This window comes from Tenrec ecaudatus, chromosome 2, assembly GCF_050624435.1.
Source record: "Tenrec ecaudatus isolate mTenEca1 chromosome 2, mTenEca1.hap1, whole genome shotgun sequence".
NCBI lineage: Eukaryota > Metazoa > Chordata > Mammalia > Afrosoricida > Tenrecidae > Tenrec > Tenrec ecaudatus.
The window spans coordinates 38,041,050-38,068,943 of NC_134531.1; the positions used below are offsets into that span (position 1 = coordinate 38,041,050).

Here is a 27,894-nt window from a genome sequence, read left to right on the forward strand (position 1 = left end):
TACAGAAATTCAGTAACCATGAGCATTTTAATATACCATATATACTCATGTACAAGCTGAGTTTTCAGCATATTTTTAATGCAGTTTTTGTGGTAGAACTAGTTGCCTCGGCTGATATTTGGGTTGGTTTATACTCAAGTGTATACAGTACATCAATAGCATAATTTCAGCTAGTAGAATATGAAAATGTCTGGTGAAATCACAAGTTAAATACCAAATCTAAGTATAAGCCCCTTGACCAATCAGGACACGTGTAACCTATTAAATGCCATATTTATGTATCCCCACAGATATATTTCTCAAAAAAAACTCAAAAAGAAAAAAAAACAACCCCCCCCCAATATCGCCATTGATCCCCTCTGACTCCCAGCCACCTTCTTGGGAAGAGTGGAGCTGCCCCACTTGGTTCCCTAGGATCTAAATCTGTATGGAAGTAAGCTGTCGCATCTTTCTTTCACAGAATGACCGATGGGTTCGAAGCGCTGGCCTTCAGGCTAGCAGCTGAGCAATGAAAGCTCCTCTAGCCATTGATCAGCACCTTTTTTATCTGGGGCTGCTGTGAAGACATACCACAAGGGGTTGGCTTTAACAAACAGAAATGTATTTTCTCCACCTTGGTTGTTGTTGTTATTGGCCTCTGTCACGTCATTTCCAATCTGTAGCGACCCTACACACAGCAGAACTCAACACTGCCCAGCCCTGCACCACCCTCATAATTGGCCTTCTCTTGGACCCTCTCGTTGCAGCCACTGTGTCAATCAGCTTGTGTCAATTCTCTTTGTCGCTCCCCCTGCACGTTACCCAGTATGCTGCCCTTCTCCCGAGATTGGTCTCTCCTGATAACTTGTCCAAGTAGCTCCGGGGTTCCCGCAGGTCTTCAGCAGGCCTCCCAGCGGCCTGCTAACAGGAAGGTGAAGCAGAGAGAGTGTGTGTGGCCTGCCTCCCAGGCGAAAGAGAAAAGAGAGGCAGCCTCAGAGAGCCATTTATCCCAGTCGCCCTCCACACAAGCTAAGCTAAACTCCGCTCACAGGTTCCTATGGAAGCCATGTTGGCACCAAAAACCTAACAATCACCGTCTGGTGTTGAAGGTATGAGTTTTCAGTTGTAATCCACACTGAAGGCTGCGATGCTTGATCTTCAAAACAAGGGCTTCTAGTTCTCCTCACTGTCAGCAAACAATGCTGTGTCGTCTGCATATGGCAGGATTTTAATAAGTCTTCTCCCGAGCCTGACTTTTAGGGGCTCACCATCCAGATTCAGCCTGGGGAAGGTGCTGTCACATCGAGCTCGTGCTCCGAAGGCATCTTCATGCAGCTTGGCATCTCTTTGGTGCCATCTGCTTCACTCACCTGCTTGCTTTGTCTTTTCTGTATCTCAAAAGAAGTAACCCCGGTGGCTCCATGGGCTGTGCAATGAGCTTCTAATCACAAAGGCAGTGATTGGAACCCGCCAGCGATTCAAACTCACTCCCAGGGAGGAAGATGGGATGATCTACTCTCATAGAAGCTATAACGTCTCAGAGACACAAAGTGACACTATAGGGTCAGCCTCTTCTTCGGTGAGGTGTCTGTTCAGATCTTTAGCTGATTTTTATTGTATTTTTCGTTATTGTTTTTTTGTAAAACAAAATGGAAATGCAAAATTAAAAATATATATCGCGATTGTTTTTAGTTGTTTGTACATATCAGTTCTTTATCAGTATGTGTTTTGCAAATGTTTTTCTCTAAAAGTGTGGCTTGTCTTTTCATTCGCTCAATCACAGAACATTGTCAGCCTCTCTCAGCCTGTTTTATCATTTGTTATTGAAGCTAACAGATGTAAACTACACCATACAATTGTTGTCACAATTAAATAGAAATGTATAAAAGAGACTTAGCACAGTTCCTAAATACTAAGTGCTTTCTAAAATGGTATACCCTACCAGTTATGAAGCACATCATAGAAACTCTATTGCTTGGCAGAAGTTTAATCATATTTATTAAAGGAAAAAAGAGCCCCCCAGCGATGCATGCTAGATGGCACCAATCTCTCCCTGCCTTCGGTCTCAACCATATGAGTCAAGATGTATACAGTTGTTGCAGCTGCTAGATTACATGCCTGCTTATTGGTTTAAACACAACATAAAAGATTTTCATTACCGCCACATCAACTTGATATTCTCACACACAGCCATATCTTCTTAAATCTCTATGGCTGCTCTCTTACTTATAAGCTGTATTCTTTGCTGATTTTACAGTCCCTTCTTTCAGTGTGGATTTTCTCCAATGTCTGAAGGCTCTGGGTTTCCACTCATGCTTAGAGCTGAGATTCAGCTGCATGACCTGCTGCTTCTGCTATGCAGCTGATTTCGGACCAGAGTCGGAGTTCAGTGAGCTGTGTGAATGGCTGAATGCTTGGTGGGACTGGTGCATTAGAGGAAGTCCTAAGTGAGAAAGGCTGCCCAGTGCTGGTGGCCCTGTGGGTTAGGCATTGGGCTACTGCTCAGAGGGCAGTGATTCAAATCCGCCAGGTGCTCTGAGGGAGAAATATGAGGATGTCTTTTCCTAGAAAGATCGACTGTCTCCTCCTACAAAGAAACTTTATATAGGGTGTGTTATGAGTCCAATTCAACGTGATGGCCTTGGCTTTGTTTTTGGTTAAATGAAGCAGAAATGGGGGCAAGTGGGAAAGGAAGAGAATGCCTATATGTCAGGAAGACGGTGGGTTCTTGCTGTCAACTTTGAGGTTGGTGTTTCCCAAAATGGGTGATTCTGTCCCCTGAAGACACTGCAATGACCCATGAGAGCAGCAAAGGCAGATCCTGACCATTTATCCTGGATTAAGGGCTAAAGTCACAAAAGTTGTATGGGCCCCGGGGGCATCGAGTAATTTTTGTCTGAAAAAGAAACACTAGAGCCAATAATTTTTGGAAAGTAGCTTTGAGGTCAATGGTAAGGACACTCCACTCCAGTCACCAGGGGACCCTTGAGGAGGGCCAGTGGCTTTCAGTGTGGCCTTTAAACCTTATGAGCAGGAATTCCACGTGCCATGTGGAAATCCTGAGCTGAACAGACCTTCAAGCCACCGCAGAGCAGAAGGGAAGGGACTGAAAGTGAAGGAGGCAGAGAAGAGAGAGGGAGGAAGGAACAGGAGGGAGGCAGGGTGCGCGTCCTTGGTTCTGGGGGTTCTTCTGTAGGGAGCATTGCTGCCAGAGGCCGATGGGCAGCTGGTCGCTCTCGCTCAAGCCCGCGAGCTGCTCCAGGGGCTGCTATAGCTGCCACTTGACCGTTCACCTGTGCTTCCTGCACAGCATGTGGTCTCCCGTGGTGCGGGGAATGCCAGCCAGGCCCCAGTAAAATGCAAGTATCCTTGGAATGGGTGCTAATAGGTCCAACGCAGAGATTAGGTTGTTTCCAGTTGTAAGTGAAGATACTTGGGCCACAGCCACCCTCCTGCCTGGACCAGCATTGAGAACATCTAAATGAGGAAATGAGAGGCGGATAGGTGAAGCAGGAGCCTTTGGAAACGCGCATTGTCTGGTTTGTTTTGCTGAGAGCTGGCTTGCCTACAGTTTGTTTCCTTTTTCCTGAGAAAACAATTCTGCTCTGGCCAACTCTGGAGGAGAATGCCTTTTCCCTGAAACCTCTGGAGGGGTGCTGTCAGTTACAACAGCCATCAGATGAGGAGACTGTCACACGATGCTGTGTAGCGCAGAGGCAGCGTCTACTACCAGGCAAGTAGAGACCCAGTGGGAAGCGCCTGTGCCTTCCGCCTCTGCTACTGCATTAGTCATGGTTGGCTAGAAAAACGAACCCAGAGACATTCATCTGTGTATAAGAGAGTGCTTTATATCAATGAGCAATTGTATATTGAGAAAACATCCCAGCCCAGTCCAGATCAAGTCCATAAACCCGATATTAGTCCATAAGTCCTATACTAGCCCATAAATTCTTCCTTACACCCACACAGCACATGCAGTGATGCCAGGTACAGGAAGAGCACAGGGTGGTGGGTGGAGAGTCCTGTGGATCTAATGGTGGTGGACGCATCTCCAGGACTCTGACTGCCATCTTCGTGGCTCCATTTGGCTTGTCCTCAAAAGACAAGGCAGAGGAAGAGAGTGGCTTGCCTCCAGGAAAACAGAGAGGAAATTCCCAGCGCCCTCATGAGAAGGTCACGCCCACCAGGAGGCATCTTCAGGCTGTGACCTTACTGACAGGTTCAACTCCACCCCTTCACTCTACCGAGTTGACAAGAAATTATGTCACTACACAGCTACCTGTATCACTTACATTAGGAGGGACCCCTGTGCTCCGGACTCTGACCTCTACCGCCCTCCATTTATGGCTCCTTCTTTCCCAGGCCTTCAACCCCTCTCCTGTACCTGCATAGGCCATACTTACTTATGAGCTTCCTCTCGCCACATAGTTCATGGTTTTATAAAACCAGTCTTTTCATGACCCAGCAACAACAAAGTTAATGGCTGACATGCCCGTGGATGTCCAAATCTCTAATATTGAGCCCCTGAATGCTGGGAGCTATGTCATCCCCGTTGTTAAACATTTGAATAGTATTACCTTTGCACTTCTCCTAACCAAGCAAATTTTTAAGACCAACCATAGGATATTGCCCATTTGCTTAAAAAGATTACCCACTCATTTGCATGTTTTGATATAGTCACTGACTTCTAGTATCCTGTCTGGGCGTTACAGCATCTTTTTGTTTGGAAAGAAAGTTCTATGGTCTTGAAAGCATCTCTGGCCTGCTTCATCCACCCTGGCCCAAGTTCTCACTGGTTACAGCTCCCCAACTATGTTCTAAGAACGAATGGCTAGTATCAGGTGGGAGAGTGTAATAAATATTTCGATTTCTAGGTTCTATCTGAGGTATCTTGAAATGGAAAGCTTGGGGGTGTTCTCATGAAACGTCAAGTTCAAGAACCTCTGGCTCAAGGCCATTTTAGTTGCTCTCTGTCTCGTTCTGAATGCACGACAGATTCTTCGCTGGCCAGAACAATTCAGGCTGGTCATCTTTCCCCTAGGAGATCCATTCATGGAGATGTACGTGTGAGCCATAGTTTGACTTGTAGAGTTGTAAGTCAGAATCGAACCCGAAAGTTTCAAATCCCAGGTATGGTAGAAGAAAGCCACTCTCCAGGATTCAGTGATACCTCTTGTCCCTTAGACTTTCTCACGAGTTCTGATGCTGAATGGAGCTCTCCACAAATGTGAATGTGGCCCTCGAAGGAACAAGGGTGATGACATGGGCTAGGATTGTGGTCCTCCAGCATTCTGGTTGCTTTTTTTTTTTTTTTTAAAGGATCTGTGCTTGTTTCTTTACTGCTAGTGGGTCAACCAAATGCTTCTGGGTATATTCTGATCAGCCGCAGTCCATTTCTAGTAACAGAATGGCTATCAACATCAACATCAAAAAAGCCACTTCCTTCCTATTGGCCATTGATTCCCACAGACACCTTCCATCCTCAAAGAGACGAGGAGGAGACCTTTGAATAAGAAAATGAAGTTTAGAGTAAATCTATGTAAGAAAAGGTAAACAAACAGCTGCTGTCAAGCTTATCCTGAGTCACTCGTAGTGACCCCATGTGTGTCAGCGTGGACATGGGTTCCAGGGTTTTCTCTGACTCATGACTTTGGAAGTACACTGTCAGGCCTTTCTTCTGAGCTTCTTCTAGGTGGACTTGCACCTCTACCTTTTCACAGAGCAACTGAGCACAGTTTGCACCACCCAGGAATTCTTGCCTTTTCCCAGTGGCTCGGCATCTAGCAATGACTTTGGTCGTGCCACTCCATAAAGCTCAGTGTTTTCTGTGGGTTTCACTGAGAGATTTTACTGGCCCGCCCCAAAACATGATTGAAGAAATCAAGAGAGCGAGAGAAGGGGGGAGAGAGAGAGAAGAGAAGAGGAAGGATCAAATAAATTGATGGTGGAGGTACAGGAGCCCTGGTGGTATAGTTGTTATGAGTTGGGCTGTGATCTGCATGGTCAGCAGTTCGAAACCACCAGCAGCTCCTTGGGAGAAAGACTGGGGCTTTCTACTCTGGTGAACAGTTAGTCTTGGAAATGCACCTGGGGGGTGCTGTGAGTCAGCGTTCTGATGGCAGTGAGTTTGTTTGTTTGGGGCTATGGTGGTGAAAGGAAAGAAAGAGTGAGACTTTCTACAAAGAACCCCAGGAGATGTGAATGAAATGAAAAAGAACAGGAGGGTGTAATGCCATTTGATCGGCGTAGTGGTTCGGGCTGCCTCACTTTTCATTTCTACCGACTTAAGAGGAAGAAACAAATCTGTCTTAGAAGTACAGCCAAATGCTCCTTAGAAGCACAGATGGTGAGACTTCATCTCAAGCACTCTGGACGCGGTACAGTAGAGACCTGTCCTTGGAAAAGGACGTGACGCTTGGTAAAGCAGAGAGGCAACGGAAAGAGGAAGACCTTGACGCGATGGCTTGACCGTGTGGCTGCCACCATGGGTGCAAACATAAGGACCTCGGCGAGGCTGGCTCGGGACCGGGCAGTGTTGTGTTCTGTTGTCCATCGGCGCCTTGTAAGTTTGGATCGACTTGATGGCACCTAACCACCCCCACAATGCGAACACTAGGTAAGCACTCAGGGCTCTCGGAGAAAGCCACGGCTTCCAACGGGTAGACAGAGATCTTGCAAAAGATATGGAAGGGGCGACCTGGTTTAACTCCACTCAGCCAGAAAACTCTCATGCCTCCCCATGAGGACCAAGACCCCAAGCTGGGAAGAAACCTAGCCCCTTCCTGCACAGAGCAAACGAGGTGATCTGCTCATTAGCTTGCTTATTACCTTCGGTCTGGACAACTCTCTTTAATTTAGAGAAACATGACTGAGTAAATGAACTTCTAGACTCGCTTCCTTCTTCTTGCACTTAACACTTCTTTGAAAAATAGCTGAGGAGGAAGGCACTGTTATATCTGGCACGTGCACGTGAGAGAGAGAGAGAGAGAGAGAGAGAGAGAGAGAGAGAGAGAGTTTTCTTTCTCATCTCCTAGACCAGCAGTTTTCGACCTGTGGGTTGTGATCCCTTTGTGATCCCACAGGTTGCTTAACAAATAAAATTCAGCCAGCTACCTTTCAATTCTGAGAAGTATGAGACCACCTGCACAGCTGTCTTTGACATATTGAAACATTGAATGGACACGTGAATGACATGCCCAAACAATTGTTTAAAGACCACCAAGAAAGAGAACGGTATCCGGGGCAAGGATCTTTCCCCGTACTCCTTTTCCCTAACAGACCCAGGCCACCCCCAACACAACACGCCCGGAGAATGTCACTAAATGGAGAAGCCGTTATGTGTGGCCGCGGCAGCGCAGCTGCAGACGGGGTGGTCTCTTGTAATAAATACAGATAGCTGATACCACATGGCACAGTGCTCACTTTGAGGGAGGTTAAAAAAAAGCCTCCTATGGTTTTTCTGTTCATATTTTTTTTTTCTTGAAGCAGATGTCTCACTTTCAGTTATTTTCCTATTGGGTGTGCGCTGCTTGTTCTAACTTTGATAGCACTAAGAAACGAAATCTAATCTTTCCTTCCCTCTTTGGTGGCATTTGAAGCGGAAGAGGGATGGGTCTCTTGCAGCGTTATTTACGAGGAGTGAAGATCACAGCTGAATGTACCCAACTTTGGGAGCAATTCACTTCTCCTTCCAGTTCCATCCGCTGTCGACAAACCCAGAAGCAAATAATCTGAAGTTCGAGCATGGTGTCCAGAGTCTCAGCGTCATCATCGGACTCTCATGTTTGTGCTTGTTTTCCAAGGACAGGACATTTCCAGATACTTTTGTAAAAACAGGTAGCTTGTGTTCTGCTCTCGAGGCATACTTTTATTTCAATTACCGGAGAAATTCCTGTATTACTAAAGGCAATCTCTTCTTGTTTGGAAAACCAACCAACCAGCAAAACAACATGTACAAAGAGATGCTTTTAGCATATGAAACAGTTACATTAAAAATTGTTTTCATCAAGGCAAAGATGAACCCTTAGAGCCAAGTACAGATTCTGGAAATACAATTATTTTTCCCCAAAAAAGGGTTTTATTTGAGTGGACTTGGAAATGATTTTAGCAGGTTGTATTATGCAAGGCAACTAACTATACCTGCTCATTGAGCAGACTGATCATTGACATACACACTTGCCCCAATCTGCCTAGCTAAAGAAAATGTAATGATCTTACGTAAGCAGAAAGACCAATAAATTGAACAAGAAAAAGATTTATGTTTTAGAGTGAACTTTCTTTGAGCTAAAAGACATTGTAAAGATCATGAAGTATTTAGTTTTGATTATTAAACATTGCTGTTTCTGTAACTTCTCTTCCTTGTACAATTTTATTTTTATCTGTGTGGGTTACATGAATAATTTAGGAAATGAACAATTTGAATCAAATACAGTGTGTTTATATCATTTTACTATCATCTTCCTACATACCGTATACAATCAAATGGAATCTTAAAGTTGCTGCAGGATTAGCATTCAACTGCTAATTACAAGGTCAGTGGTTCAAACCTACCATTAGCAGATTTGGCAATCTGTTCTCATAAGGATTTAGTCTTGGAAATCTCATATAGAGTCAGTAGGAGCCAGATTGTACTTGATGGCAGAGGAGATATTTAGTACATACTATCATGGTACATTTCATACTTTGAAGATAACTCAGCTACTGTGACCCAAAATCTTTACTTATATTACAGGCAACCAAATCTTTGATATTGCATACATTTTACTAAGTTGATGTAATTTTAGTTATTTAGACATTTTAAGATATTTGTTTGTTGATGGTGCAGAGCCGGAATGCAGCCTTTCTTTCTGTTGTACATGGAGGCGTCACACATTTGAGCTAACTGGACACCCTCACCGTAAACCAAACTGCCTCCTGGGTGGAGCTAGCGGTTTTCTCCAACCTAGAATAGAAGGAAGAGCTAGGAGTTTTATGGAAAACTGTCTTTTCAAGGGTCAAAGAGGCAAGAGAAATGGATTCAGCTTGGGCTGGGGCTGAACATAAGTGTGGACCTCAGAGAATCAAAGAGGAAGAACACTGAGCTGGGGGCTGTGTGACCACCTGCAGCGGAACCACAATGCATTCAGTGACCTTCCACTTCCAGTCAGGACGCCAGAGGAATGTCCCTCCAGGTCTGAAACTGCCTCTGCGCTGTGGGGCCTTTGGAAAAAGCCTTCTGGCATCGAACCCCAATGACTAGTCCAGGAACCAAAAGGAACCCTATGAAATGTGTGTCAACAAGCACGCTCATATTTTGGGCTTCGGAAAGTTTGGGCTTTTGTCATTTTTAATGACTCTAGAAAACAAAGAAACAAATTAACAAACAAGGTGACTCGCTCCCTGTTAAGCTGAATAACAAGTTATTTTCAAGCTTATGGTTTACAAGGAAGTGAACTGGGAGTAGATAGAGCTGCAGTGGAGAGGCTGTGTGTATCAGTCATTCCACATCTAAGCTATATTCAAGGAGGTACAAGTTAATTGGACAGGGGTTATCTAATTTATTAAGGTCACTGCTAAGCACTAACACATGCAGAGTTTTTGGTCTAAATTCTAACTGGATTTTTATGGGAGGGCAAGCCTAAAAATCTAGTAAGAATTTGCATCATTTCTTGCTCCAAATGATATGGGAAGGAAGCTGGTCTCAGTCTTCATGGATCATCTAGTGGTATTTGTCACGAAAACAAACAAAATCATTTTAAATCAAAGGACAGAGAGAGGGAGAGGAATAGAGATATTGTGGCTTTCACTTCCACATGATTTATCATCTTGTGACAGCCTATATTCTATGAGAGATACAATGGAGTAAGAGAGGCATGAGGATCAGCCCTGGCCCTGCTTAGCGAAATGGAGGTTTTGCCCACCCTCTCTGAGCTTCTTTTTTGCATGTAATCCTCCTGAGATATCGGGGGAACGTGCACCTTTAAAAGTTCTTGAAAAGTATAGCGTATATATATGCTATCTACTCAAGAATAAGCCAAGGCACCTTATTTTACCACAAAAAACTGGGGGCTTTTTCAGCATAAAAAATGTGCTGAAAAATCTTGGCTTATCCTCGAGTATACACGGGAATGAAATCTTTTCTTCAAACATTTTTGAAGCTCTTTCATGTAGGTTGTGCATTTCTGAATGAACAAAACTTACTTGAAATGCATACTCTATTGGATGAAGACAATAAAATACGGCAGGTATCTCTGAGGAGGAGGTTTAAAGAGTTGGATGTGAACTTGGAAAGAAAGGAGTGAAGTAGAGGTCTAAGAAAATAATATTACAATTTAGAAAAACTGGGCGATTGGTGAAAGCACTCATCAATTTGAGCCATGCTATAGTTATGCCTATTACAAACCAAGTCTTCTGTGAGTAAATCTCACCAGTAAGACATTCCACTTTGCTACAACCAGTAACTATATAATCTCAGTGGAGACACATGTAAGATAGAATCAGTTTTTATTTTTAAAGCACATGATCTCTTCTCTTTATCATATGTATTCCTATAAACAAATGGGTAAGTTTTCTAATCACACCATACAATAAATAATTTATCCTGATGCTTTGTTATATGAAAATGAACACCCAGCCTGAAGCGTTTGAAGGATAAAATTTTAAGGATTGACACAAAACTGCAAGCTTTGGGCACGTTAGGGTCTGTAGCAGTCCCTGCAGTGTCTTTGTTGAAAGTGACCGATCAAGATCCACAGCAAATTGAGCGCATTTCTTTATTTTCCCCGAGATGACAGGGTAATGGGGAGGAGGGATGGGAATAAACCCTGAAAAAATGACCTTGAAACCATTGACCTTGCTGACACCAGCTTCTTGAGATGGAAGCCATCAATTCCGACTGTGTGGGCTCTCTGCATCTCTGGCTAAACCCAACAGCTTTCCTCTCTGTCTCAGTCCATTTGAGGTGACCAAATCTGTTGGTGGCCAGTATCTAGTATCACCTGGACATCACTTAGTGTTCTCCACCCACTTTGGGTTGACAAGCGGGGGGAGGGGATATAAGGGTAAAATTTTCAGGTATTACTGCTGATAAACCTGGGTCTATTCAGTTGTTTGAACTTTTTGTCATCATTTTTACATATGTTAATTTGTTTCTTATATGTACGCTGAATGTAGTTTCCTGGCTCCTAGATAAACTTTCATAGTATATATAAAATGATGAACATTTATAAGGTTAAGAGTAAAGTTTTCGTACCATTAGAAGTAATGAAATTATGGAAAGCACTTATTTTACCACCCCGATAGCAATACAATTATGTGCTGCATTGGGCCAATGTGCTGCAAAAGATCTCTTTCAAATGTTACAGAGTAAAGATGGCACTTTTAGGACTAAGGTGCACCTGACCAAATCATAGTATTTTCAATCTCCTCGTGTGCACGTGAAAGCCGGACAATGAACAAGGAAGACTGTCGAAGAATTGATGCCTCTGTTACAGTGTGGGTGAAAGGTCTCAAAAGCACCATCAACTGTCAGATGAACCAAGACATCTGTTTGGAAAAAGTACAGCGAGAATATGCTCCTTGGAAACATTGGTGAGACGTCGTCTCATGGGCTTTGGTCATGTTATCAGGAGGAACCAGTCCCTGTGAAGGACACCGCGTTAGTCATCGAGAGTCAGACACCGGGGCTGTAACAATGGGCTCCACTATCGCAATTGTGCGGACGGCTCAAGACTGGGCAGTGTGTCGTCCTGTTGTAGATGAGGTGGCTTTGAGTTGGAACCCATTGGACGGTACCAAACAACAGGACCTCAGCCAGTGTGCTAAGCACTTTAAGTAGTATCCCCCTTATCCTACTATCTTACAGCCACATGTGAAATAAATAGCATTCTCTTGACTTCTTTGACAGAGAACATTTAGATGATGATAGAGGAAGCAATTTATCAAAGTTTACACTGCTGATAAAGGAGTGGCATGGAAAACCCAGGCCTACCGATTGTGAAGACCACAGTCGACGGCAAGAAACGAACCCTTCCATGTTAGGCCCTGGTCTAGGAGAGACTGCTCTGCTGGCCGAGACGCTCTCCTCCTTCCCACGATCCTGCCTGCTTCGCGGGCTACTGTGAGGATGAAATGCGATGACTTCTACTAAAATATGTTTGTACACATCTGTTCTGATGCACGCATGTTTACATTCAATGTGCATGGTTCATGTACAATGATCGTGAGCATGGCACAGGACTGGGCAATGTTTGGTTCTGTTATTCGCAGCGTGGCTGTGAGTCAGGACCGACTAGCAGCACCTAACAACAATGTTGAAAATAAACGTTTGCAAACATCCATGTGACAGCGAGGCAGTGTGATGAGTGACCAAAGGCCTGAACTCGGAATCTGGAGACAGAGACTTGAATCTCAAGTGCATAACCTGGGGGACATCACATCTCTGGGCCTCAAGCCTCCCTTGCAAACTGAGGGCAATAACCACGCTTCTTGCTACTGTTAGGCGCCATTGAGCACATACGATACACTCCTACGTGTATACATGGGCATATTTCATAAGTTTCTCTTATAATAAATAGTAGAATCTCAGAATTTTTTTGCTTTGCTGATGACATTTGCTTCTTTGTCAACTATGTGGCCTACTATCCAGCTATCACATAACATGAATTTTGGAATATATTTAACCTTCCTAAGAGGAATGTTAATGGTTTGGGATAAATGACAGTAAAGACATTAGGGGTCAATAAACTCAATTGTGCTCAGAAAACAAATGCTTTTTCTTCTTCTTTTTTTCTTTTTTGACTTCCATGTAGTCTCCTACTGGCGCATTATGCTGAGCCGCACAGAGGAATCCAACTTCTACCAGAACCGACTTATGATGGAGCCACCAGGACAGAACTCTGTCCTCCGTTGGTGACTGCCTGTGTATACATTGCTATTCTCTAACAGCGTTATTTCTGATAGTAAAAGGTTAAAAATTGTGCAAAATTTTCAATCAGACTAGCCATTCACTTATCAGAATATTATTATGCTCTGGAAAAGAATCAGTTTTCTACTAAACTACAGAAAGATTAACCAGGATTTTTTTTAAATTCAGGATCAGACATTGAAGACAATATGCTATATGCTAGATCCTGTGTAAATAGTGTGCGTCGGTGTGCAGGGGCATTTGGATTGACACTGTATTTTCTTGTGTAAGCACAAATAAGTCTTGATGGGCAGATAAGAAATGATAGAGTGGTTTCCACGGGGCAGAAGAAGCACGGGGTTTGGAGACCAAGTAAATGACAGAAATGATGAAAAGCCTTTCATTGTTTACCATTTTGTGCTACTTAATTTAAGAAGAAGAAGGTAATTTCTATTTTAAAAATGAAAATAAAACCCCCCACATGTTTCTGAAAAATGCGACTGCTTTAAACGGGTGTTATTCAGAACTCAGAGGCCTGGATCCGATTTGTCTGTTCTGACACCAAGCTGAGATTAATTTAAATGGAAAGGGATGCAGTTTTGATGTTTGGAGGATGTAGCGCAAAGGGCTTATTGTGGAGCTTAGCACCCAAATGTCATTAAGAATCGGGGTTTGTTGGGGTTTTGTTGGACACAGTGATGAGAGGATGTGGAACCCAAGCTGCACAGGGGAGCACCGGAGGGAGTACTGGTGATCAGGAGGAGACAAGTCTTGCAGAAGGGAAGGAGAAGGATTAGGGTACGTTGCCAAGATATGCTGAAGTGGTCCCCCCTAGATCCCTTGAAAATGACCTCACTTGGAAACTTGCCCTTGAAGACATTGTCAGTCCATTTGAGGCCTGACTGAAGCTGGAGGTGTGTGTCTTAAGCTGAGTGCTGTCTTTCAATAAGGAAGAGAAGAGGCGCAAAGACAGACACAGAGAAAAGACGACCATGTGACCGCAGAGAGAGTGGGTTACAAGCGAAGGAACACCTGGGGTTATCAGAAACTGGGAGATAAGATCTTCCCCCAGCGCCTTCTGAAAAAGAATGCTCACGAGTTGAGAGGCCTCCGGTCCAGAAACAGGAGGGCAGATCTATTGCTTATGACCACTTGGTTTGTGGTCTTTTGTTGTGGCAATTTTGGGAGACGAACAGAGACGGCAAAGATAAAATTGACCCACTTGTCAATTCTGCCTCGGTTCTTAGTTGCTTTACTGCCTTGAAAATCAACGGAGCTTTTGCCAGGCCTACCTTGGTGGCCACTGCACAAAGAAGAAACATGACTTAATTAACATTCATTTAAAAGCATGATTGCAGACAACAGCCACGAGATCCATGGGGTGGAAGTAACCATGGAGGATATGAAAGAAAACTCTCTTATTAAAATTCTGCTTAATAAGAGAATGGTTCATAAAAGGAACCTCATAAAACTCACTGCCATCAAGTCAATTCCAACTCACAGGGACCCTCATAGGACCCTGTGGAACTAGCCCCATGGGTTTCCGAGATGAACCCTTGATAGGAGTAGGAAGCTGAGTCTTTCTCCCTCCGAGCAGCTGGTGGTTCTCAAACTGCTGCCCTATGGGTTAGCAGCCCAACAGGTGACCCACCGTGCTCCCAGGGCTCCTGGCTTTCTCTCGGAGGCTCGGAAGAAATAGACATCTCAAGGTCTCACAAGCATAAGGGTTCTGAGTTAGGAGCCAGGATTGGAATAAGAAGGTCACGGAGGAGCAGGAAAACCTGCGTGTAGCAAGGCTGGATCTTTCGGGTAGATAGATCATCACGGGGCCATTTCAGACTTGGTTCTACTTGAGAGAACTAATGGAGGATTTGACACCATCGAGAAATAATCCTGATCCCAGGAAGGCAAGACAACAAAAATGTTTATACAACACACACAAACCGAAGACTTTACAAGTGTTAGGCTTGGACTTGTTTTGCTGCTAGTTGCTGTGGGGTTGCTTCTGACTCAGGAGAACCCCGTGAATGAAATGCCGCCTGGTCTGGTATCATGTGCTTTTAATCAGACCATCTTTTTGTCAGGAGAAGTGCCTCCCTCGTGTGGTAAGGTGACCCAGAAGCATCCTTCCCTGCCCCTCCCTCACCAATACATGACATTTGCATACGATCTACCCCAAATATAAGCAGGACATGGCTGAACTTGTTTTCCTTATCATTCTCCAGGACTAGAAAGCTTCCCCAACTCATTCACGGTTGATCATGTTACATGAACCAATGCCTCTGTAATCAAATGAAAACATGTTGACTTATTATCCTGTCTTATTTGCTGCTTTAGGAGTCAGAGATAAAATTTGTCCCCAAAGGGCTGCGAAAGGGAAAATAGCCGAAGTGGGCCACAGGAAGGGCGGCCACAGATTCCTCATCTCTTACTTGAACAGGGGGCCCGACGACACACATGGGGAATTAAGCACACACTAAACATCACTCGGAGAAGGATCTCTTAACGTCAGTGCTCCTGACGGGTGGGGCCGGACAGTTCTGCAGACTCATTCCTGTGCACTGTGAAATGCTGGGCAGCATCCTTCCTCTCTGGGCCCGAAAGGCCAGTAGAACTGCTCGCTCGTGACAAGCAAGGATGCCTCGGGTCACTGGGAAGTATCCTTTGAATGAGATGGTAAGCCGGAGCAAAGTTGCCTCTGGTAATTTATTTCGAGCTTTGCTTACCACATGGTATCGACATTTTCATGGCATTTAACAGAAATGAAACTCAAGAAAGGAAGTAAATGAAAACTTGGTCATTACGCAAAGCCATTTATCAATCAAATGGAAGTATCTCATCCCCAAACCAGGCTACCCAATCATTGGCTCGCAGAAGTCTTACGCAGAACTAAGGCCAGCTACCTTCTCATACCTGCCCTACCAAAGGGGGATAAAAAAAATACCGAAGGAAATTCATCACATACTCACAAATACCAGCTATGGACGGATGCCTGGTCACTTTTTTCCTGAAGTTGAAACAGTTGCTGCTGTGAAAAGAAACAGATTAAAGTGGAAACAGAGCAAAGACTCACTGTTTGCAGTGGTGGCCTTTCGGTATTTGGTCAGGTCAACATGTGGTGGTCTGCTGGGTTTGGGTGGAGGGGGGCCCAAGGTCAACAAGGAAGGCAATGGCTTCTGCTTGGGGACGCCTGGGGTCTTGTCCCCCTTGTCCTTTTCTTGGCTTTGGGCCCATGGCCCTCCCACCGTCAGCTTAGAAGGTACCTTAGGGACCTTGGCCGGAGTGGCCCCAGGGGCTGACTCCTCCTGAGTCATTTTGCTCAGGAAGATGTTCTTAGCAGAATCTATTCTCCTCTCTTCTTTCTTTTCTTCGGCATTTTTGAGAGGCCCAGGAGGTCCTCTGTGTGCTGCTGGTTTCAGAACTACTCCGGGGAAAGGTGAACTTGCTGAATGGACACCGCTGTGGTCCTTGCTTTCTGGGTCTTCTCTTGCGGGTTTTAAAGGGCCAGGCTTCGGTTTGGCTCCTAGGGGAGTTGGCGGTCCTCTCTGCGGAGACAGATTCTTAGTGGGGCTCTCATCTTCATGGGAGGCACTGGAACTCAGGGTCGATTTCTGGCCAAAGGGGGGTTTGGGGAAAAGGGGTTTGGGGTCAGGTTCTTGAGAGGCTGACATAAACTTGCCCTTGACCCCGGCCAGTTTTGGGAAACCTTCTTTCTGTTCATTTTCCTGGACTGGAGGAACAGCCCTGGGCTTTAGGCCGGGTGGCTTGGAGTCGCTGTCTTGACTTAAGCTCTGAAGAGGTGGCTTATTCCCAGGCAGCCGGGGAAGCACAGGCTTGGACTCTTCCTTGGGCAAGTTGATGGGCTTGGGGCCGCCAGGCTTTGGAAATCCCACTTTCACCTCAGGGTCTCTGTTGGGAGAGTTTGCAATCCCTCCAAACCTTTGGTTGGCTCCAGGAGTGGGCTTTAGAAACGAGGGCTTGTGGTCCATGTCTAGCTTGTCCTCGGAAGGTTTCACTCCCAAAGGTGGCTTCGGGGCCCCAAATCTAGGCACGTTGCCAGGTCCTGTGGGAGGGCTGGCATTTCCTTGGTTGTTGAATAAGTTCTTCTTTGCTTGTATTCCTGACGGTGAGCTTTGCCCGGAGACTTTGAAGGGCCGGCTGTTGACGGGGACCTCCTCTGTGGGGTTGCCCCCCGAATTAAACTTCGCCATGAGAGACTTCACATCTGCCTTTCCATCCTAGAAGCATAAGGAACAAAAACTAGCTGAGCAACCAGAAGTCTTACTTGCACAGGGTAAGATACTATACTTTAAAGGGTTTCCTGGTTTGAGGCCCGCAGCGCTGCTGATTGGCTAGCAAGATATTGTAACACTTATCTTCCTCTATGGCAAAATAAGCTGTGAGAATTTCTCGAAGGGGGGAGGGTGACTTCTCTGCACTGACTTTTTCTTCTGCTAGTCTGAGACCGATTTCGTTCTTGCTGAAGTAACAGCTTTACCTTTCCCCTTTCCTCTGGTTGCTTCTCTGGGTATCGTGTTGGATTGATTCTAATCTGGTATGTCCCCCTTCCCCATTTGTGTGCGTGTGGGTTTAACTTGAAAAATATGGAAGTGATTAAGAAATGCCTTCTTTCACACAAGACTCTTAAAAAGAAACTACATAAAACAGCAAGTAAGTTCTGCTGACATCTAGGTTGGTGCATTCGATATCAGCGTCACGTTCAATGATCTCTCTCTGTGGTTTGAAAGAGATTTCTTTAAAAATAATCCTTTGATTGGGGGCTCGTACAACTCTTATCACAATCCATACATCCATCTATTGTCAAGCACATTTGTACACATGCTGCCATCATCATTTTCAAAGCATTTTCTTTCTACTTGAGCCCTTGGGATCAGCTCCTCATTTCCCCCCTCCTTCCTCCTCCCTCCCTCATGAAACCTTGATAATTTATAATTTTTTTATGTCTTGTACTGTCCGATGTCTCCTTTTATCCCCTTGTCTGTTGTCCATCCCCCTGGGAGGGGGTTATAGGTCGGTCATTGTGATCGGTTCCCCTTTTCTCCCCCACCATCCCCTTCTCCTCCTGGTATGGCTACTCTCAATATTGGTCCTGAGGAGTTTATCTATCCTGGATTCCCTGTGCTTCCAGCTCTGATCTGTACCCACGTCCATGCTCCTCTGGCCCTTTAATGCTTCCTCCCCCCACTATCATGAACCTAATTCTACCTTACAAATCTGGCTGGACCACAGCATGAAAGATATTTCTTTATCCCCTCCACACTGAAGGCCTGCTTGTTAGCAGGGTGCTGTGGCAGAATCACACTGTTTTTAAAACAGTTCAGTGAGTCCTGTGAGAGCTGCAACTCCACCGGACTTTCCTGTTTTTCCGGGTCTCGAAAATTTTCCGCCTTTGACAGGGGCAGTCTTGCCTCTTTTCTATTGCTTTCTGTCCCAGGAAAACCTTTGAGCTTTCCTCTCCCGGGGTCCAACTTTCACAGGCTTTACTATAATAAAATGGGTCTTTCTACTTGCTTGTAAATGCATGGCGCTACTGGTTCCACTCTGCCTAGACTTAGCTGGGAGCCTGTGTTTGCGCATCAACACGATTCTTTTCAGAGGGTATGATCCGTAGGCAAATCAGGAAGGGAAGGGGAAGGCGGCGGTGCTGGTTGGAAACTCCATTTCTGGACTCTCTTTGCTAGTCGCGTCAGTGATTTTCAGGCTAGCCCTCATTCTCTGTGGTCTTGCTCTCAAATATACCCTTCCCGTCAGCACTGATTCTAATGCAAAAATGAGATGATAAAGGGACAGGGAAACTAGAGTTCTAGAAGCAGAACAACCAGAACACCATGAAAGAGAATGCCGACATGTGGAAAATGTTAGCTAAGGTCGCCGAACCATCTGTGTAGAAGTTGCTAAATGGAAACCTAATTTGCGGTGTAAACTTTCCCCCAAAACACAATAAAAATAATACTTTAAGTGTACTATGAAGCAAGCAATCAGGCAGTCACCTGTCTCTGGTTCTCAAGTCTCATTTAATCTGGAGGAATTAAAGGTATGCTTGTTCTTCCTGGGGGGGGGGGGGGGAATGCTGCAGTTTTCTAGATTTTTTAAAGAAATACTTAAGAATCTAAAACCTAGAAATGATTTTTGAAAATCATTGAACATGCATATGTGGCCATAATAATTTCTATTTTTCATGCTTACAATTCACCCAGAAAGTATTTTCCTATTTTCCACTTTCGCCTGCCCTGGCCACAATTCACCTTTCAAGACGCCGCTCAAATAGCAGAAAACCAGATTCTCTCCTTGGGCAAGATTTGCTCTTTCCTCGGAGCTCATGGAGCACGTCAGGGACTTCTGCACTCACCTGTGCTATTTCTGCTCATAAGATTAAGAAGTATCCCCTAAAATATAGGTGTGTGTCCTTAATTATGCCCTGCACGCTTCATCTGTATCATCCCATTTCATTCTTAAGGGCAATTGTGAGAGGATGAAGGTGTTGTGGGGAAGAAACCGAGGCTGAAATTGGAAGGGGATGTTCTGGAAAGAACCTGGGAATTAATTTGCATTCTGACTTATTAGCAGGACCTGTAAAGTAGGGATAAGAACCTAGTAGATTCTCGTGATGAGAGTCCAGCAAGTGTTTGGTCAGCAGTTTGGTTGGAGCCGTCTGGCTGTCCTCAGAGGGAGAAGCTCGTGCTCTCTGCCCCTGTAAAGACCTGTAGCCTCGGAAACCCCGCGGGGCAGTTCCCCTTTGTCCTTCAGGTCCCTATGGGTTGGCATAGACTTGAGGGCAGTGGGTTCCACTTGGGTTGCATTAGGTTCTCCCTTTACCATTTTTTATCTTTCTGTTTTCCTCAAACCCTGAAGCTGTTCCTGAAGGTCACTGCCAGGAAGATAGCAGGACCAAGGACACCTGTTGAGTATGATCTTTTCCAGGTGGTCAGATTATTTTTCCCCCTAGTTCACAAAAATTCCATAATATTTAGTTTCGTTATTGTAAAAAGATATCATATCTCTATTATACTCATGCTAAGGATAACAATACCTCCTTTATTAGAAACACAACTTGATTTTTTTAAAAGCATGATATGTACCATGCCTAGATCTAGTATTTGGACATGCTGAATAACAAAAGTGATAAAACATTTCAATTCTCTTTTACAAAAATAAGTACTTTTAATAACCTACACGCAATTTTATGTTTACTAATAAAATGAATTATTGTACTTCTTGATATTTATGATAACTCCAACCATCTGCCACCGATATGATGATCCCGGCATCTTATTTACTGTGCTCCAATTTTAAATCAAGTCCTATTTGCTCAAATAAAACCAGGCAGACTGGGATTAGGCAGCTCACAAGGAAGGCATACAAACAACCAATAACATTAAGCGATAACAACATTTTAATGAAATACAAAATTTTAAAAGACACCAATTTTCACATCTATCCAAAAATTAAAGCAACACAAAACACTTCAATTGCCCAGGGAGTGTTATTGGGGGCCTCATAGGCTTCCAACTGGAAGTGTGCATTGGACAGCCTTAAAGCGGAGGGACCAGCAATCCTGTAAAATCTCTACAGATATTTTCGCCAGCTATTCTACTTCTGGATATACTTTCCGAGGGATGTACTTAAGTATGTACCTCCACTTCAGTTACAAGGAGATCTGCGGCACCACCGTCCATAGCAATCGAAAGATCAAAATGTCTAAGCATGGGAGGAGAGAGTGAGTCACGTGTCACAGCTCCCTAATACCCCAGCGTGGGCTTCCCCTAATGCTGTTCACCCGCGCCTGCACCTCACCTTCTTCCTGACCACTGGGGTCCCCGTTACCACACAGAAGCTAATTGTGTTGGGCATGGCCTTTCTCAGTCTAGGAAAACCGAGAGGGGACAACTTCTGAGGACTTTGGGGAAAAGCTGGAAGTTGCAGCAGCCACCTGTGTGACCAGGAGGGGATGGGCCTGAAGCAAAACCAATAAGCTAAGGATGGGCAAGCCAAAAAAACTCTCCCAATGGCAATTCTGAGCTGCTGTAAGTGGGATAATAAGTGTCCTTGGTTGCTCAAGTCAAGTATATCTGCACATTGGTACCAGCGACCCAAAGCACCCTCTTGCAGCCACACAATGGAGAACTTTCAAACCACCAGAGGAAGTTATGCCACAGAATTCTATTGACTGCTCTTTCTGAAGAGTGGATGCATGCTTAACAACCACAACAAAAGCAAACGTGCTCCCACTTACAACAGATCGCTGTTGGGAAATCTCATTTGCTAAGAAACAGTTTTAAAAGGATGCATAAAGATTTGAAAGTAGTAATCTCTGAAAGATAGGATCTGAATGTTTCCATTTTCTAATTTTACCCCTACCACAGCATATATTTATAATTCTAGCACCTGTTTCTATTTTGTCAATTCAATGTGATTTAGAGTATGACTAAAGAGATCAACTGAGCAACCCTTGAACTTGAAGTCTGCCCTTTTTAGATAGGTAAGGTGACTTTTCAACTGTTTTGAAAAACAAAGCTTGATATTAGCTACTTAGGTGACTTTTCAACTGTTTTGAAAAACAAAGCTTGATATTAGCTACTTGTTTTTCCATGAATATATATGTTTTCACTTTTCTTTGTTAGAGAATCATATCATGATTTTGTAGTATTTCAGAGTAGTGTTTCTTCTGTGAAGTAAAAATAGTCTCAGAACGAAGGCTCTTCACACGTCATAGGAACAGGCCCAAACCAAAACTCACTGCCATCTGGTTGATACTGACTCATAGTGACAGTACAGAACAGGGTGTAAAGAACTATCCCCTGCAGTTTCCAAGACTGCAACTCTTCCCCCCCCCAAATTGTATCCAGCTTTATTAAAGATACTTTTCACAAACAATCATGGTATTCAGGCACGACACGGGCAGACGATCGTTAACGGCATACAGCAGCTGTCAAACCCCCTTCTTCAATGGGCTACCCAAACCAGAAAGCCACTGTAAAACCCACTGAAGTCTTCAGCGGATGCTCCGAATGGGGAGAGTTTAGAGTGAGGGTGGACACTTCACATTCAGCATGTTATCTTAACAACTTTTCCCGAGCCAACGCTGACATTCAGAGAACGAAATGGGCACAGCAGAATTACCAATCTGAAGATCCGCCGTCTGAACAAAGGGAGCGCTGCCCTTTTGAGGGATGCCACGAGGACGGCGTCATTGGAAAGTCCACCTCGCCCGATATACTTCCTAACAACCAGTGTTTTAAGGTAAGGTCCCAACAGGTGTCTGTTTCATGGCAGTCAAGTCTGTGCTGAAGGCAGAGAGGGAGAACAAGGTGTGGAGGAAGGAAAAGCAAAACTGTACTTTTCCCCCTCGCACCAGGTGTCTGTGCCAAGGTGGCTAATGTGGGTCAATGTCAGGGAATCCCTTCTCCTGGGAACCCAGAGGGAGTCTCTCAAAACTAGCAGGGCATGGTGTTGTCTTTCACTCCATCCAGTTTTGGACACAGCCAATGAGTGACATTAGCCCCACCCTCTAAAAGACAACAACTAAGCGTTCTGTGTGCTAACAACATAGCTTTTTTAAAAAAACAAAATTCTGCATTTTGATAGCACTTGATAAGAAACAGTATTTCAAAGTGTACAGTCACCAGAAGTACACAGCTATCAAAATTGCCTCTCCAGCGCCTTCAGCTTTCTGTGCTTGGTCTGTGTTGGCGTCTCCATGTTCTGCAGGGCTGTTCCTGTCCTCACCAGCATCGGCCTTCCCCTGTTTCCCTTTGGGCACCTTCTCTCCCTTCTTGGCAGGGGCCCTTTTAGGCTTAGGCTATGGTGTGGGAGGAGCAGGTTCAGCACATAGGCTTGAAGTTCATCCTTCACCTTGGCTTTATCGCCCTTAGCATCTACTTCGGCCTCTCTCCTGGGCATGGTGGCCACAGCGGCAGCGTGCAGGTTTGGTCGATCCAGGGTCGTTCTTGCTCTTCTTCACAGCGCTCTGAGGCTGTAACTCTTTACTGAAGTAGAAAGCACAATCTTTCTCCCAATGTGGATGGAACCACTACCCTACCAGTACATGAGAACAATAGATGTTAGTCAATCATTGAAGGTCAGAATCTTAAGCTGCCTTTGGGCAGGTTTAGCATCATGTTGAAATGGAGCATCCTGATGCTTAGAACCATCAGGGTTCCTAAGAAGCTCTTGCAGCAAAATGGAGTTCATCTATTTTGCCTTTTGAAAATGACCATTCTTTCTCCTCCTTCTTATCAAGGAATAGACTAGTTTCTTTACAAGCTTGGCCTACGCTCCAGATTTAATGGGGATATATTAAATTCAAATCATTGCAATTCAAATCCTAGTCCAAAACTAATAGCATTTTCCATGCTTTCTTTCAATGTCTAATATTTATAAAACATTTCCACTGGGATCCAATCATTCTTACAGCTTCTGATTGTTTCTCCCTGTTTGTTGGTAAATATTCTCTATGAAGGGATTCTGGAATTGACCCATGAACTGGAAAGCTAGTTTTCATTATATCCAACTCAACTTGTAGCTCTTGTTCCCTTGATGGAAGATGTTAAACTTGAAATTGGGATAAGGATACAATGGGTCCTTTGCCAGAACTGGTTTTCCTTTTGCAGTCCTTTGCAAACAAATATAATTGCAAGGGATATTTAGCTTCTCTGCACCTGGTGTCCTTACCATCAGGTGACCAGCCATGGCTGCCGAAAGTCCTGGCAAAGATCTACTGCCAATGTGCTCCTTCTCCTTCGGCTAGATTGATGGTAGCTCTGTGTGGCCAAAACCACCTCGGGAGAAAGGCAGTGCTTTCTACTGCAGTAAAGAGTGACGGGCTCAGAAACTCCAGGGGCAGCTTCCTCTCCTGTCCCAGAGTGCCATTGTGCGTTGGTATCAACTTGATGGCAGGGAGTTTGGGTTGTTGGCTGTTCCCATGATGCCTGAAGAGCCTTCATTTGGGGACTTTTTGCTTCACAGAAGAAGTTCTAATACGAAATAATACAAATGCATGATATGATTCTCTGACAAAGAAAAGAAGAGCACCGCAGGAAGAGGGCCAGCACACGCCCTCCATGGCTGGCCCCAAGCAGAAGCAGTCGGCAGCGTAAATCATGCACCGAAAACGGACCTCGCTGCGACCTCCTGGCTGAGATGGCACCCAGATACTTCCATTACAATCTTCATTTTACATGTTACACCCTACTTTTAAATGGGTCTCAGAGGAACCACGATACCACTGGGCAACACAATTGAGCTATTACCTTTGAGTTTGGTTTTCTCTACACTCTGAAACTTCCCACTGGATATTGTAAGGTCAGGAAAGGAAAAACAATCCATTCCTATCTAAGCAAGGCCCACCAAAAACATCCCCAGTTTACTCCTCTCTGGCAAATCACTAGCCTGCACCCCGACAACTACCTTATCATATACTGACTCCTTAGCAGTCATGCTCACTGATAACGGATTTATTGGACTGCAGCATTCAATGCCCTGACCCACAATCCATCTTAACCATAGATTTCTTTCTGAATGCTAATGGTCCACCAAAACGAACCTCACGGCCCTGGAGTGCGGTCAGAGTCAGAGAAAGACAAGCCACACAAGCGCAGTGGGTCTCCTCCTCCTCTGCTTCCATTGCAGATGGAGTCCACTCTCTTCCCCGGAGCTCTTTCACTTTAGGCCAGAGCAGAAGGAGGGGATAATGTGCCACGCACGACATGGTGGCAAGGAAAGCAGATCTACTTCCAGTCCAGAACTCGTCCTTCAGTCCTAGAGTGACAGATCCCTGCTTTGCCCAGGGTAGGGTGAGTTCGTCCCTGTTCTAGAATACTTATGAACAAGCTCCCTTTTGTCTGAATACTGACCTGCAGGAAACTATATGTCAGACGGCACCCCTACCCATTCCCTTCTTTAGAGGCAACTGTGGCCGTCCATTTCTTATCACGGACATTGTTGAGCTGTGTACGCGCAGATATGTGTGTGTACTTTTGGTATAAATGGAAATCATGCGGCGATCCTCTTTTGCTGAGGGCTGACAGTCGGCTGATACATGCCGGTAATGGCCAGTGCAGGATCAATGACAATTGTGGTGCGTGTGCAATTCCGGATGTTAAATATTTCTAACATTAACTCAGTCCCCACTCCTCCCACCTCACTGAGGTGATTGACCTGTGTTGGTACATAGTGATTTGCAGGACCTGTTGTATATTGGAATTGGTTTTTGTTTTTTTTGTTCACCATCTGAAAGGCCTCCAATGGTAAGGATTTGGGAGAATATTTTACAGAAAACAATGTTTTATCTCAAAGCACTTGAAACCTCTCTTCCTCAGTGATGTGAAGCATTTTGTTATCAGAGATAGCCTCAGTATCTGTGAAGGGTAAGTTCGAGCACTGCCCCACCCCCAGCCCCGCCCATGGCCTACCCAAACCCATGGATGCTCAATACACTTGAAAAATGGAGTATTGTTCATGTACAACCTATGTAGACCCTCCTATATACTTTAAATACTCTCCAGATTGCTGATGATCCCTAAAGCCGTGTAAACGCACTTTATGCACCCTTTGAGCTCTAGAGGGGCCGCCTTGACCACTTAGCTGCTTGTTAGGAGCCATTTCTTCCCTGAATATTTTCAGTCGGCTATGAGTGGATTCCTGGGATAGGAAGCCTGCCAGTAGGGAGAGCTAAGTGTATTTCCTCATCATGGACCTGCATATCTCTTAGTCTAGACTGCCTACAGACATTGCCCTACACAGTCACACAGATGTGATGGGAGGGTCTTTTGATGGAAATCCATCCCTTCAGCGTCCATGTTTTTATTTTCTCCTTCCTTTGAATCATGTAGAGCCACTGGTTTAAATTTATCACCTTTGGCACAACCCCTGGGAAGATAGCTGGCAATAAAAATGCTCTAGCTACATTCTCTGAATTTCTCATTGACAATCTCAGTTTGCAGAAAGTCTTTTTACCTTCGGGACTTTGCATAAAAAGGATGAACCAAGTTCAGAGGTATAGAAATACCGAGACGGCACTAAGGACAAGCATCAGGAACTTGATGTGTTTCCTCTTTTAGACAGCAGCCTACATATTTTCATAAGGACAATTAGAACTACCTTGCCACTCATATTGGGAACAGGAATTTATTACATATATAAAACATGTTTTTTCCCCCAGGTTTCTTTGTAAAAAAAATTTAATCATTTTGGGGGCACTCTTACAGCTAACATCCCACAGTTCAATCACATCAAGCAGTATTGTAGAATTGCTACCACAATCAGTTCTGAAACATTTTCTTCTTTAACTCCTTGATATCAGATCCCCATAATCCTCCATTTTCTACCCTTTCCCCACAGGAACCCTTATTGTTAATTTTTCACCTACAATTGTTTTTTCTTCTTCCCTGCTACAGCTTACACAATTCAATATATCCATTCACATGCAATTTTGTCATTCAGCCCCATCGAGTGGAGTTATCAGTCATCAATGCTATGAGCTCCCTATTTCCCTGCCCCATTCCCTCTATTCCTGGACCCTCAAGATATATATTATTTTTATTATCTCCTGGATATTAAGCAAATCCAGTGGTCCTCAATTCATGCCATTTGGCCCTATGGGGGCCATTTGGCAATAATTGGAGAGGTTTTTAAATTTTATTATTGTAGCTCATGAGGGATGTTACTGGCACCCAGTGGGCAGAGCTCAGAGGTGCTGCACAACAAAGAATTCTCTGGTCCCAAGTATCAACAGTGCCAAGGCTTGTGGCTGAGAGTCCCTTTCCAGAAGTCTTTCAGCTGTGTTTAAGTCATACAGAGCGCTTTGAAACCCACAAACAACTCCACATAAACTAAGCAGTACAAACAGGCTTCCACTGGAGATCATTTCCAAATTTACAAGTCTTTGAAAACTTAATTTAATGGGTATGTTTATACTAAATTGACTTTGAAGCCATTTACTATAAATGAAAATATAAATGGGAACCAAGTACCGCAAACCCTGGCTAACCAGCGAGCCTAAAATCACGTTAGCACTCCAGCAAGAGTGCAGTGAGCCATGTCTCTGGAGGCGCTGTTCTCCCCTGGAGCGAGCCCATGGAAAAGGAGTACGCAATGACCTCGTTTCACTGTAATCATCATTTTGCTGCTTATCACGATGAAGGCAGTGAGGGAACAATGATTTATCCAAAATAGTTTCATTTTATTTTGAAACCCACTGGTCAATTTAACCCACCTGAGGTTTCTTTTGTATTGTTATCTGAAGAGAGCACACCATTCTCTTCCTGTTGTTGGCTGCCATGGAGTCAATTTTCCTCTCTCAGCTACCCCATGTGACAGAGTAGCACTTCCCCCTAGCATGGCCATCTTTCTGGGAGGACCCGAGATGGCATAGCGGTCAAACATTTGTCTGCTACCCCAAATGTTGGTGGTTTGAACCCAGAATTCTCTCTGCATGGCAGTCTGACCTTTCTTCCATGGAGTTACTGAATGGGTTCGAGCTGCCAACCTTTTGGTTAGCAGCCAAAGGCTGAACTCTTGCATTACCGGGCCTCCATTAGCAGTAGCTAATTTGGTATGAGATGCTAGTTCTTCTCAAGGTGCAATCCTGGTTTCCATTACTGCCATCTTTGTCACAGCAGAACCCCAGGTCCACCAACATCACAGCTACAAGGGGGGCACGCGCAAAAGGAGAAGAGGCTGCAGGAAGCCAGGCCTCCTCTAGCTCAAGACTTCAGAGGCTGTGGGCAGGGCATGTCGACGAGAGAAGGAGACTGCAGCAGGGAGCTGGCTAGATAGGAAGACTCAGCTTCCCTGGGGATGGGATCTCATGTCATTCAGAATGCTCTGTGCCAAGGATTGACCAGAGGGCACAGTAAAGAGACTGAGAAAACGGAAACTTCCTCTCAGAGTCACAGACATTTACCATCTTTGAGGCAGGAAGCCAAACAAAAACCAAACTCACTGCCCTTGAATCGAAGCTGACTCATAGTACCTCGACCCGACAGGGTAGAAGTGTCCCTGTGGGTTTCCGA

The 27,894-nt window shown here is 44.7% G+C and overlaps 1 protein-coding gene and 2 pseudogenes across 1 annotated transcript in view; all 3 read right to left on the minus strand.

Annotated features, from left to right (window-relative positions):
* Nucleotides 1-17,100, minus strand: part of FYB1 (FYN binding protein 1) — a 102,152-nt gene extending 85,052 nt beyond the window's left edge. Inside the window, exon 1 of the mRNA XM_075543011.1 lies at nt 15,936-17,100. Coding sequence (XP_075399126.1) covers nt 15,936-17,073 — 1,138 coding nt within the window. The 5' untranslated portion in view covers nt 17,074-17,100. The remainder of the gene's footprint in view (nt 1-15,935) is intronic.
* Nucleotides 17,101-22,502: 5,402 nt separating this feature from the next.
* On the minus strand, nt 22,503-22,783 carry LOC142439949 (non-histone chromosomal protein HMG-17 pseudogene; annotated as a pseudogene).
* A 135-nt stretch (nt 22,784-22,918) lies between these two features.
* Nucleotides 22,919-24,590, minus strand: LOC142439950 (L-aminoadipate-semialdehyde dehydrogenase-phosphopantetheinyl transferase pseudogene; annotated as a pseudogene).
* Nucleotides 24,591-27,894: the final 3,304 nt, after the last annotated feature.